Genomic DNA, 12,966 nt, shown 5'->3' with positions numbered 1-12,966 from the left:
GACTACAGCAAACTCAATCCTTTATCATTAAATGTCTGAAATTTCCGTATGTTCAAAAAGAAATCCACTGATCTGGCTCTGTTTTATACTGTCTACATGATGATTTATTGTAATTCAAATGGAAATGAGTGTACTGATCCTTTCCTCGTCTTTTCTCCAGGGAGGTCGGTGGCCGTAAGCTAACAGTGGGCACTCGGCTAGCTCGGGAACTTGCAGAGTTTGGTGGAGACCTGTCTCTGGAAGGCCTCCATTTCTGGAAGACGGCCTTCTCGGCCATGACGCACCCCGCCACCACCGTTATCTCATCTTGTCAAGGAGCAGAGGCTTCAGAGACAAATAAACAAAAGGCAGAGGGTGACCTATCCTCATCCAGCGATAAGAAGGTGGTGCTTTTGCCCTGCAAAAACCCACCAAGCCGCAAGCGTGTGCAGGTGTGGCTAAAAGCTAGAAAGCAGTATGAGAGTCTACAAAAAGGCAGGAGAGAGTGTGAGGTGCTGAAGACAGAAAGGGCTGGTCTGGAGGTGGAGGAACATGGGAGCTCAGAGAGAAGCGAATTGCCAGCTGCTGACAGAAGCTTGAAGGTTGAGCTCTGTGGTAACTTTTCCTGTACCAGAACTCAAAGGAGAAAGAAACAGAGCCTGTCTTTAATCCTGTCTCCGCTGGAGAATACAAGATTGAGGTGTAAATCCACAGAAGCAAGTCCAGTTTCAGATAAAGGCAGTGTCTGTCTTGAACAGGAGGACAAAAATAAAGAGGATGATGATGATAAAACCACCTGTCCAGAGTCCCCAGAGCTGCCTACATGGCAGCAGTCCCATCAACCAAGCCCCTCTGGCCAAGGACAGCTCAGTGAGAACAAGCCAGGTGAAGACTCTCCAGAACCGCTATCACCTATGCGCTGTAATTCCCCAGAGCTGCTAAGAGGGAACCACAGTCCCTCACCTCTCGCTGTCAGTGACAGGGATGAGAGGAGAACCAGTCCCCAGCTCATTCACAGCACCCCTTTCTTGAGGAGGCGATGGAGAAGCAAAGAAGATCTGGATCCAGTGTGCAGCACACCCATATCTCAGGGTAAGGAATGTGCATCTGTCTCCTTTGATGTTGTGACACCATCAACTGTTAGAAAGAATTGCGGTAAATCCTAACTTGGGAAAATTCAGCATGGAGTTTCTGTTATTAATATTCACTGTTATTCACTCCTTCTCTGGTCTAATTCCCGCTGCAGAGGATCCTGTTTCTCAGAGACTTCAGCAGAGGAGGCGGAGCCAGGCAGACCCCCTGAGAAGAGTGTTACTGACCACGCAGATGAAGGTCAAAAACTGATTGTGATTTTTCTTTTTAGACTTTTAAAACAAAAACTACAAGCCGCACGGGTCAGAAAGTCAACTATTTAGTATCACTCCAGAACATTGCATGTAGCAGTCCTGTCTCTCAGGTCGCTGATCGTTTGATGTGCCTGTGATTTCCTCCTGATTCCAACTTTTCTTGTCATGTTTTTTTTATCCCCCACAGAATCAGTTTGCTGCTTTGAATGTGCCAAAGAAAGATAACTCTCAGATCGAAGGGCCAAGTATAGCCAACTCCTACGGCTTTAAAGTCAGCATGCAGAACCTACAGGATGCCAAAGCTCTGCATGAGGTAAGTCTAGGGCAACTAACCTGTAGCTCTTTTCCAAGTCGATGAATAAATGGCTTTGTTCTGGTTAGATGTTGGTTTTGCTTTGTTTTGTTTTTAAGAGAAAGTGTCCACCTGATTGGGAAGAAGGATTTATTTCCCCAAGTATCATCACAACATCCTGCTTTCGACTTTGACTGTCCTATCGCCAAATCGATATGCTTTACACAAAACAACTAAATAAAACCAAGACACACCCAGCTTTGAATGTAGGCCTGAGTACAGGTGTTTTGAATGTATGCACAGATTTGATTAAGTTCAAGCTTTTTCCAAAAAGGCCTGAACGTAACTGAGATCACTGCCAGCACACGTAGATCTCATTAAATTCAAAGAGAGGTTTGTCATGTTTTCATGGTTTCAGGCCTCTTTAATATCTCTTGAATACTGTAATTTCTGTTAGAGTGGATGGTTTATTTATTTATATTAATGATTGAGCTAAATACGAAATAAAAGACTGTGGTTTAACAGGCAGAGGGTGACAGGATGTGCTGCTTTTAGTCTATTAAACCTCAAATGTATTTGTTTCCGCCTCCATCTTCAGGTCCAGCACCTGACACTGATGACCATGGAGCTTCATGCAAGAACCCGCCGTGACCTCGAACCTGACCCCGAGTTTGACCCCATATGTGCCTTATTCTACTGCTTCAGTTCAGATACCCCCCTGCCTGATGTAGACAACACCCAGCTCACAGGGGCCATCGTGGTAGATAAAGACCATCCAGGTTCCGGCCAAGGTGAAGCACGCGAGCGGTGTTTTCCTCCGAGAACATAAGGTTCGATCACTAGTTTTAAAGCCACTAGATAATTGGCTGGTTTTTTTTTTTTCTGTTTCTAATCGCTCCCGCAGGATCCAGAGGAAGAACGCCGTTGCTGGTCAGATCAGGTGTTTCTGGGCTGCAAGTGACATACGCTGCTGATGAGAAGATGCTGTTTGACGTGTTGGTCACCATCATGAGGAGGTGTGTGCAACTGTTTTATGAAAGGGAACCAAGGGCAGAGTTGCTGCAACTGTAGTGCATCATTACTATCATTTAAATTTGCCTTCATTGTAGATTTTACACCTCCTACAGGGGTGGGGGTGGGATTTGTTTTGAGAAATGATCTCCATCTGCTAACACGGTCTGTTCTGTCAGATTTGACCCGGACATCTTGGTGGGCTACGAGGTGCAGTTGCATTCTTGGGGCTACCTCCTTCAGCGGTCCTCAGCACTTGGAGTGGATCTGTGCCAGCAGCTGTCACGAGTGCCAGGTACAGCCAGGAGCCACTGAAAGTAGTCCCTGCTGTGGTACCCAGTACGGCAGTTCAGGGGACGCAGAAGTAAAGATTTGGGGGTTTTGAGAGGAAGCTACTTTCAGCCGCTGGTAGCTTTCAGCAGGTAGCTCTGCATGTTCGATTTAGACACAAACAGTGACGACTTAACCTCTACACCCTCAGGCACACTGAAGAAGTGAGTCTGAAAGTAGGCGAATAAAATCAAAAACCATACCTGATTGTAATTTAAGATTGTCTTCTCATGCAGCTCTGATCCATACTTTTGGCCAAAGATGTTTCTTTCTTCAATTTGATTACTTTTTTTAAGGAAGTGGATGAAGTCATAGGGAGCTAGATCAGATAATTCAGTACAGGTGGTTAGCCGGGGTTACACAGTAGTGCACAGTTATGGTCACTTCTGCCGAAAGGTCTCCCCCCTCCATGTGGGCAGCCAGACCCTGGCAGACAAATGTGCACAACCTATGAAGAGAGTAAGCAAAGACACTTCTGAGGCTTTTGACTCCAGTGAAAGGCGGTGTCCATGGGACACGACAGTGAGACTCACTTGCCTCAAAAACTGTCAGTTTAGTGTTCATGACTCAATAATAAAGGGAGAGATCCATCTGCTGACCAAAAAGAACATAAACACTAGTCTCATTTTGCAAAAAAACATCTCAATGATTCCAAAATTCTCTGCAAAATATTCTGTGGATTGAAGGAAGAAGAGTTGAACTTGTTGAGTCCTGTTACATCTGGAGTTGGCTGTTACGAGAACATCATGTCATCAGTTAAACACGGTGGTGGTAGTGTGATGGTCTTGAGCTGCTTTGCTGAGACTTTCTGTAATCGATGGAACCATGAGCTCTGCTCTCAACAGAATATCCTAAAGGAGAATGTCCAACCATCAATTCATTGCACGAAGCTCCAGTGATGTTACATATGAGGAGAATGATCTGAAATGCCTCTGAAGAAAAACGTGTAGTGGAAGTTTTGGCGTGGCATAGTCACAGTTCAGATTTCTATTCAAATTCAGATGCTTTGCCGTGGCTTTAAACGGGCCATTCATTTTCCAAAACCCTCAAATGAGGCTGAATTAAAGGTTTATTTTTGGCATGGGGGCAGGTAGGCTTCGAGAACATTTTCCCTTAATGCATGACACTATCATTTAAAAACTGCATTTTGGATTTAGTCAGGTTGTCTTTGTCAGATTTTAATGTTAGACAGTCCGGAACGTGACAAATATGGAAAAAACTAAAGTGACAAAGGGGGCGAATACATCTTCCCATCTTCCTGTCTCACTAGGTGTGAAATTCCCTCTTAAAATGTGCTTGTGACTCATCAGGGTTGATCCACAATTAGCAGCTGGCACTAAATGTGCAGCCACATATTAAACACGCGCAGTACTTTACTGTGCATCCCTGTTATTGAATCTGACAGTGTGAGTTTGGCTAATGAAAGCCAGTACATGGTGTGTGTGCTGGATCTGGTGCATAATGTAGGTACACATTGTAGATAATATAAGTGCAAACGTGTAGCCCCATTTTTGTGGTGTGCCTGTGACTGAGTCTTGATACAGCATGTATGTGTATGTGTTTGCCTGTATAAGTGTGTGAATGTGTGATTCCCTTTGAGTGTGTGTGTGTGTGTTTGTGTACTCGAGCTGAATGGAGAGCCTCTGGCGGCTTCCCTCCTCTGTAATCGGCTGCCTGTCTGGCTCTGTGCGTGTCCTCAGGTGACTCCAAAGAGAACCGCTTTGCTGCAGAGAGGGATGAGTACGGAGCCGACACCATGACAGAGATCAACATCATCGGGCGCATCACCCTTAACCTGTGGAGGGTGATGAAAACTGAGGCAGGTGTCCTGGCATGACCTCCTCACAGCTTTGTAGCTCGTGACCTACTTTCTGTCTTTCCACTTGTTTTTCCAGCACGGCTCTCCCCACTTTACTTTTTCTGCTGCTGCTTTTTCTGTGACTCTTATTTTTTTCATAGTTTCATATAAAGTGAAGCTCTCGTATTAACAAATAAAAAATGTTATCATCAAGTAGTTATTATTGTCTTTACATTCCCTCAACCCCTGTGACTCCAGTTTTCTCTGTCCTGTTGTTTGATTCTGTTTACTGTGAGCTGCTGCTGTCTGAACTGGTCCAGTTGTTTTGCAGCTTTATGCTGTGTGCTCTGCTGCTTTTGGATTAAAACTACTTTTTTTTCTCTCACCAAGAATACACGGGGATTCCCTCAGTCAGCTAGGATATATAGATATAGATATATATAGATATATATAGATATAGCTATATATATAGATATAGCTATATCTATAGATATAGCTATATCTATAGATATAGATATCTATAGATATAGATAGCTATATCTATAGATATAGCTATATCTATAGATATAGCTATATCTATAGATATAGCTATATCTATATATCGAGAGAGAGAGAAAGAGAGAGAGAGAGAGATCTCTACAGCTCATCCACAAAAAGACTACAATGTGTGATTAGTGGTCACATGTAGACACTTGTATACATTTAAGTAAGCTAACACATCTCTTGTAAAAGATTCAGTTTTAGTTGAAGCGAGGAAACGTTAACCCTTTGTGCTACTCTTTTCCTTGCGTTCTGTTATTGCTATTATTTGATTCTGATCCATAAATTGTGTAAACGTCAGAGAGAGGCAGTTTTGAAAAATAGAACTAGAAAATGTTTTTTCTTTCCTCCTCCAGGTGACGTTAAACAACTACACTTTTGAAAACGTGGCCTTCCATGTGCTCCACCAGCGCTTCCCTCTCTACAGTCCCCGCACTCTCTCTGACTGGTTTGACCACAACACAGACTTGTACAGGTTTGTGCCGGGGTCAAACACAACCAGCTTTTTGGACATTACCTTACATGAAATTAAAAGATGTAGTACAAAGAGATGGTTGTAAATTTCTCATAATTGACTCTTCCCTTGAAGCCAGCTCTGTAACTCTGGCTTATATGATTATCCTGTTTGTGTTGCTCTAGGTGGAAGATGGTGGATCACTACGTGAGCCGTGTGCGTGGCTGCATGCAGCTCCTGCAGCAACATGACATCATTGGCAGAACCAGCGAGCTGGCCAGGCTGTTTGGAATTCAGTTTTTCCACGTTCTGACCCGAGGATCACAGGCATGCACACACACACACTCACAAACAATTCCCAATAATTTTTAGTTCAGTCCTCAAATAGCTTGGTAGGAGACACAGGCAGGGCATTTCTATGGAAAATCCAAGTTTGTGGTTCAGTTCGACCAGCTCAAATCGACCGAGGTCAGTCTATCCTTCCTGGTTAGTTAATAGTTGACTGTTCAGGTAGATGAAGTCCCTTTGATGTTCTCTGTGTGAGATAACTGCAGTTTTTTTTTTGTTTTGAAACCTCAGGTTCAGTCATGGGGTGAGAAAAGTTTAGAGCATGCTTCTGTCTCAGTGCCGTGTGAGCAGGGTTTTAACCATGTTGGTGAAAATGTATGAGAACATTTTAAAAACCCAGTTCTGTGTGGTGCAGCCTGAAATCTGTCAGTGGGTAACAAAGTGGGTCGTACAGCTGATGACCGTCTTCACATCGAAAAATGCTGACGAGTGTGCGGTAAGAAAGTGGGATGAAATCATGTTGCAGTGCTAGAGTTACACTCATCAGCATTTGGATGTTAACAATGGATCGTGTGTGTGTGTGTGTGTGTGTGTGTGTGTGTGTGTGTGTAATTTTAAAATTGTCCAGTAATTCTCATCCAGTTTTGGAGGTGTTTTTCTGCTCTGCTGGTTTAGCGTTGAGCTCACTGTAGACGAGCCCCGCCTGTGCTGGTTTGATCACTGCTTACTGCTGCACAGATTTCTGTGCACACTGATGCTGACGTGCGCTAACATCATGCAGTCACAGCCTCAGAGCACAATGGGAAACTGTCTAGGCTCTCAACTGGTGTCACAGCTGTTTGCCTCAGAGGTTGACTAAACAGTATGACATTTAATCTGTTAACACAGTAAATGTGTGGCTGATGTTGATGTTTTCTAGTTGAAGAGATCACTGCCTACACATGATTTCAAAGCCCTATAATCTTGGACTGTTTTGATTTAAATGAAATGAAGCATCCTCTTGGATGAAGGGTGAAACATCCAACTGCCGCCTCCTCGATTTCTCAAGGTGACCATGACGGATGACTGAGAAGTTACACAGACAATTTGATTTAAATATTAACTAACACAAAAATATTACTTATTAGAGAGACAGATACATCTGCTCTGCAAACAGGGATGATGCTGCGCCCGTAAAACATTTTAACAACTGCGGATTGAATACAACCTGATACTGGGGTCTGATAACACCTTCCTAAATCTGAATCAGCTCCAGCAGGGTATGAGTGATTCTCTGACTTCCTGTACAGACTGAATGCAGCTGAAATCTGTTTGACTTGATTGCAGCTTTTTGTATGTTTCCCAATGCTGCTGCTTCCACCTGCCAAATATGAACTAAAAAGTAAAAAAAACCTAAAAACTCTGAGTTACTTAAACACACCGAGCGTGCTCCAGATGAGATTGTCATTAAGACATCATTAAGAGTTTTGTTTGCAGGTGGTAAAAATTCCAGTTGGATGTGTGAAGGAACAAAAGGAATAATAAGTCAAACTTTGTTTCCTCCTCTTGTCTTTAGTACCGTGTGGAGTCCATGATGCTGCGTGTGGCCAAGCCCCTAAACTACGTCCCAGTGACGCCCAGCATACAGCAGCGTGCCCAGCAGAGGGCTCCACAGTGCATCCCTCTGGTGATGGAGCCCGAGTCCCGTTTTTACAGCAACTCGGTGGTTGTGCTGGACTTCCAGTCGCTCTACCCTTCCATTGTCATCGCATACAACTACTGTTTCTCCACCTGCCTCGGCCATGTGGACAACCTGGGAACGTAAGGACATGACAGGCCCACACAGCTACAGCATGTAGAGAACTCGCTCAGACTGCACGCCTGCCAGGAAAATCTCCCTCTGGCAGCGGCTTCCTCCCCTCATTATTTTTAATGGAACAGGCACGCTGAGAGCTCGGCATGTTGTTCACAGCTCAGGGCGGCGAGCAGCGCAACTTAAGACTGAGTTCAGGTTTTCAGTGAGATTTGTGTGGTTGCATAGCAACAGCAAGGAGCCATGAACACTTCTTTCCACATGCATATGTCTGCTACATTGAAGTAACACAAAAAGAGTGGTTTGTGGCAGGCGTGCACAGGCTTCATCCTCAGCAGAGACAGCTCAGTGGGGTGCAGTTCAGATTTCTACACGGGCATTTTTCTCACTTATACCTGACGCTGTCTTTCCAGACAGTAATATTCACATTGCAAGAATAATGTTAAGTGATTGAACTGGTGTTCTTGTTCACATTCTGTCTCAGGCCTGATGAGTTTAAGTTTGGCTGCACCTCCCTGCGAGTCCCTCCCGAGCTCCTCTACCAGCTCCGCAACGACATCACCGTGTCGCCTGGTGGCATCGCCTTCGTTAAGGTACAGCAACCTCATCATCATGACCGTTGTCCCTGACGAGACCTCACCAAGCTCTTAGTGTTGGCGTTGTGATGGATTGTCTCATTAGTTGCTGTGAAGGGCCAGTGCCTCCTAAGAAAACCCACTTTGTGATCTCTGTGCTTCCATTCATTCACTGCCTGATTGCTCCACATTGCCCGTTTTTACCCTGTTGTGCTACTTAAGCAGCTCTCACAGTAGATCAGGAACATCTTTATTTTTGTTATTTACACTGAGAGATATTGTGGGCCTAAAGCTAAACTTCTAAATTGCTTTTTACGTTCTAAGTTACAGCGCTTCCCCATGCTGCAGATCAGGCCCATTTTAGGTCCTTCTTAGAGTTTTGGTGCAACCCTACTTTATGTTTCTTCATTGTAAAAAAAAAAAAAAAAATCTGTGTTTTAAATGATCTGTGTTTTATTTGTTCTAGTCTTCAGTGCGTAAAGGTGTCCTGCCCATGATGCTGGAGGAAATCCTCAACACAAGGATCATGGTGAAGCAGTCCATGAAAACCTACAAGCAGGACAAATCCCTGACGAAGCTGCTGGACGCACGGCAGCTCGGACTCAAGCTCATCGCCAACGTCACCTTTGGATACACCGCTGCTAACTACTCTGGGCGCATGCCCAGTGTGGAGGTAGGCTCAGCAGCAGCTGCTATATGGTCTCTGCACTGTGCACTCCCAGTACGATACCACTATAATCCATGAAAATAGTTGTTGTTGCTTTGTCAATCAAACTATTTTCTCTGTATTATTGTAGGGCCTTTACCTTGAGTCAGTGTTGCTGTGAATGTAGTCGTAACCCCTTTGGTCCAATATTTATTAAATCTGCTGTGTCCAGGTTGGAGACAGCATTGTCCACAAAGCCAGAGAGACCCTGGAGAGAGCCATCAGGATGGTCAATGACACGAAGAAATGGGGAGCGCGTGTTGTGTACGGAGACACTGACAGGTAAGCAATTTTACAAGACTTTTTGACTTTTTCTCAGATGTAAATAATAGGGGTGCAACGATACACAAAATTCACGGTTCGGTTCGATACTTTGGTGTCACGGTTTGATATTTTTTCGATCCAAAAAAATGTTCATGCCTTTTTAATTTGTCATTTATTAAAATTATAAATATATATTTTAACTCAAAAGTACAGTTTTTAAATTTAACCCTAACCCTTGTGCGTGTTTTTTATTTTGACAGCGAATGCGCACCTGCGGACCACTTATGTGCAGCCCTGGTTATTTAGCTCGTCATATTGCAGCCACAGAAATTCTTTTGTCCATGAAACCATAAAGCTGCACTTTCTTTTTGCCTTATAGTCTGATTTGTCATAACTTCTCCGTTTTGTGGTAAGCTTTTCTTTGGCTGTCACTTCTTCACCCTGACCTGTCTTATTTGGCTCAGCAGAACTAAAATATATATCTGTCTGTGAAGGTCCTCAGTCATCCAGGTCATCGTAGTCAAATATAAATCCTGCTGCTTTTACACACACACACACACACACACATAAGCTCAGCGATTCTCTGCGCGATCAACCTCTCACATGTTTAAGCTGCGGGAGATTTCACTTGTCATGTTTGCATAGTGAGCTAACGATTGATAAGACTATGTCAGAGGAATTGGTGCACAAATTATCATCACTCACAGATCAGTGCTGTCGCTCTCTATACACAGTTCGCGCGATTGCAAAGTGAAAGCAAAAAAACAAGCGCAAATTCAAACGCGATTTCAATATGTCACATATTGACAGTGGCTCACCGATGCCAATGACATAATTACCCAGCTACATTTCTGAAAGAATGCAAAAGCATTGACATATATTTTTCCTTCCTACAAAAGCCCGACGGGCAGGGCAGAGATAGATTTTGGTAGCCCGACTAAAAAAATCGCTAGCCCCGGGACGTTGGGCTAGCGATATTGCAAGCCCTGTATCTGATTGAGGAATCACTCATCTTTGGAAAAGAGAGTTTATTACAGAGAAATGTCTCTTTCCAAAATAAAAGCTATACTATACGCTTCTTCTGGGCTATATTCTCAGCAGCATATTAAACATATCAGGTCCCCATAAGGAGAATCATGTGCTAACAGCTGTCTAAATGACTCGGCTAAAGTTAGTAGCATGCTTGTTGTTTTTGTCTGCTTCCACTTGTCTTTGCACTAGGATGATGTCGACGTAAATGTGCAGTCATATTCGTTGTGTTCCCACTAGTGCTTTCAGGTTAATCTCGTTGAAATGACCATAACGCCACAACACGGCAAATCTCCGTTAACGAGCTACCCCTGATCGCCCCGTGCATGGGGCTAGACGGCCAACACGTTAACGAGCTAACTGCGCTAACACACTAGTTCCCACCCATGTAATTGAGCATTGCATGGCACATCCAACATACTGTTTTACTTGAGTCCATGACTCGCTTACCTTCAGGGTCATACGTCACATGAAAACCAAAATAATTCCAAACGCCAGATCTGAATGAGGGTGGGGGAGGTTCAATTTGCCATGTTGCAAGGAGAGCTTAACTTCTGTCTCGCTAGCTTGCCCTGCGCTCTTCCTTCTGACGATGCTGTCTGTGTTGAGCGCTCAGTGGATCTGCGCTCCACAGGGCAGCCTAGGTGGAGTAGTCGAACGCAGATCCACTAAGCGCTCAACACAGACAGCATCGTCAGAAGGAAAGTTGATAAAATAGATTAAAAATTTTGTATTGTTCGATACATATGTGTACCGAACCGAAAGCACTGTATGGAACGGTTCAATATCGATACGAGTATCGTTGCACCCCTAGTAAATAAATAGTACGCATGCCCTTGGTAAGACCTGTACAAAGTGTTATTCACTGTCAGTGGTAATCATGTTAGGCCTGATCAGTGTTTGTGTCCTCACATGGGAAACCTGCAGTCACTGTTCCATTATCTGCACAACAGGCAGGTTTACAGGTTGCACAACTTTACTGACAAATTCATAACTTCACTCGAGTGTGAACATGACCAGCAGCTTTGTTGTGTGTCACTACGCTGTGATGATGTGTAAGTCTGAGTCTACTTGGGCCGTGTTCTCATGAACACTTGCACCAATTAGCTAACAGCTTTCATTTCTGACAGTCCGTTAAAGAAGAGCTGCCGCTGTGTTTGGCAGACAGGGAATTGGATTGTTTCTGACCTGCAGAGTCTCAAATAGAAGAAGAAGCATAAAGTTTTAAACTGCAGCATGCTTTGCATATATGGGACACACTTTCCTCCAGACTCGCTCGTCCACATGGGATGTGTTCAAGCACAGAGCCAAACGCGAAGCCTCTGAGAGCGTATCGTTTACCACTGTAGTATGTAGTGTGGGTTGTTTGATAAGAATTAGTAATGAGCCTTGTGTGTTTTTGTGTGTTTGGCAGCATGTTTGTTTTACTGAAAGGAGCCACCAAAGAGCAGGCTTTCAAGATCGGCAAAGAGATTGCAGAAGCAGTGACTGCAACCAACCCCAAGCCGATCAAGCTCAAGTTTGAGAAGGTAGATACACACACACACACACACACACACACAAAGGGAGCGAATAAGACAAGGTAGCGGCTTCTCTCTAACATCTGTTCACTGTGATTTTTCCATCTCCACACATTAGATGTAGTTATTTATCTGTGTGTGTGTGTGTGTGTGTGTGTGTGTGTGTGTGTGTGTGTGTGTCTCAGGTGTACTTGCCCTGTGTTCTGCAGACAAAGAAGCGTTACGTGGGCTACATGTATGAGAGCCTTGACCAAAAGGAGCCCGTGTTTGATGCCAAAGGGATTGAGACGGTGCGCCGCGACGGCTGCCCTGCTGTTTCCAAGGTAACAGGCAAACCATGTTTTCCCCTCATTTTCACTGTGTTGTGCACCAATCGCAGGCATGCCACTCTTGTTCCTGCTCCCGTTTACTCAGACCGCTTTGCATGTGTCAGTCAGGGAAAAGGTCGTCTCCTTCCGCTTGCACATTAAACAGCATCAACACCTCTCTTAGATTACCAGTAAATCATTTTATCTTCATCCTCTTATACCTGTGTTCTTTTACTCATGTGCTCCTTAGATTCTGGAGCGTTCCATCAAGCTGCTGTTTGAGACACGTGACATTAGCCAGGTGAAGCAGTTTGTGCAGCGTCAGTGTATGAAGATTCTGGATGGCCGGGCAAGCATGCAGGATCTGACCTTCGCCAAAGAGTACCGGGGCAGCGGCTCGTACAGACCTGGAGCTTGCATCCCTGCGCTGGAACTCACCAGGTGTGTGTGTGTGTGTGTGTGTGTGGTCACAGTACAGGAGAAGTCAGGAGTGTGGCTTGGATAAATGTTTGCTGGTTGGCTCTGTGTGTGTCTGTGTGTGCGTGCAGCAGAGAACAGGATGGTGAGTAAGAGCTTGCTGTCAGCTACAGTTACAGTACCCAGCGTGAATCCAATTAGTCCTCCCTCACTGTGTTCATTGTCTGGCTGCACTAGCCTGTACAGTACCTGAGTGTTGCTAGGCAACCTGTTTTTTAACGAGTGGAGGACAAAAAAAAGTGATTTTTAGATGCACA

At 44.4% G+C, this 12,966-nt stretch overlaps 1 protein-coding gene across 2 annotated transcripts in view; it reads left to right on the top strand.

The window, feature by feature from the left end:
• The window catches only part of rev3l (REV3 like, DNA directed polymerase zeta catalytic subunit), an 87,300-nt gene that overhangs the window by 71,541 nt on the left and 2,793 nt on the right, over positions 1 to 12,966 (top strand). Inside the window, exons 14-29 of one of the 2 annotated variants that reach the window (XM_085372471.1) lie at positions 161 to 1,071; positions 1,226 to 1,311; positions 1,519 to 1,638; positions 2,216 to 2,408; positions 2,522 to 2,633; positions 2,808 to 2,923; positions 4,659 to 4,777; positions 5,653 to 5,771; positions 5,936 to 6,077; positions 7,594 to 7,838; positions 8,315 to 8,423; positions 8,872 to 9,078; positions 9,284 to 9,393; positions 11,819 to 11,933; positions 12,110 to 12,247; positions 12,483 to 12,673. In XM_085372471.1, coding sequence (XP_085228597.1) covers positions 161 to 1,071; positions 1,226 to 1,311; positions 1,519 to 1,638; positions 2,216 to 2,408; positions 2,522 to 2,633; positions 2,808 to 2,923; positions 4,659 to 4,777; positions 5,653 to 5,771; positions 5,936 to 6,077; positions 7,594 to 7,838; positions 8,315 to 8,423; positions 8,872 to 9,078; positions 9,284 to 9,393; positions 11,819 to 11,933; positions 12,110 to 12,247; positions 12,483 to 12,673 — 3,033 coding nt within the window. Of the gene's footprint in view, positions 1 to 160; positions 1,072 to 1,225; positions 1,312 to 1,512; positions 1,639 to 2,215; positions 2,409 to 2,521; positions 2,634 to 2,807; positions 2,924 to 4,658; positions 4,778 to 5,652; positions 5,772 to 5,935; positions 6,078 to 7,593; positions 7,839 to 8,314; positions 8,424 to 8,871; positions 9,079 to 9,283; positions 9,394 to 11,818; positions 11,934 to 12,109; positions 12,248 to 12,482; positions 12,674 to 12,966 lie in introns of both variants that reach the window. The other variant, XM_085372470.1, reaches the window with a different exon arrangement.

The sequence above is a fragment of the Diplotaxodon limnothrissa genome, linkage group LG15, assembly GCF_057381915.1.
Source record: "Diplotaxodon limnothrissa isolate DT_005_m linkage group LG15, D_limnothrissa_male_GT1.1, whole genome shotgun sequence".
NCBI lineage: Eukaryota > Metazoa > Chordata > Actinopteri > Cichliformes > Cichlidae > Diplotaxodon > Diplotaxodon limnothrissa.
This window is presented reverse-complemented; position numbering and strand designations above follow the sequence as displayed.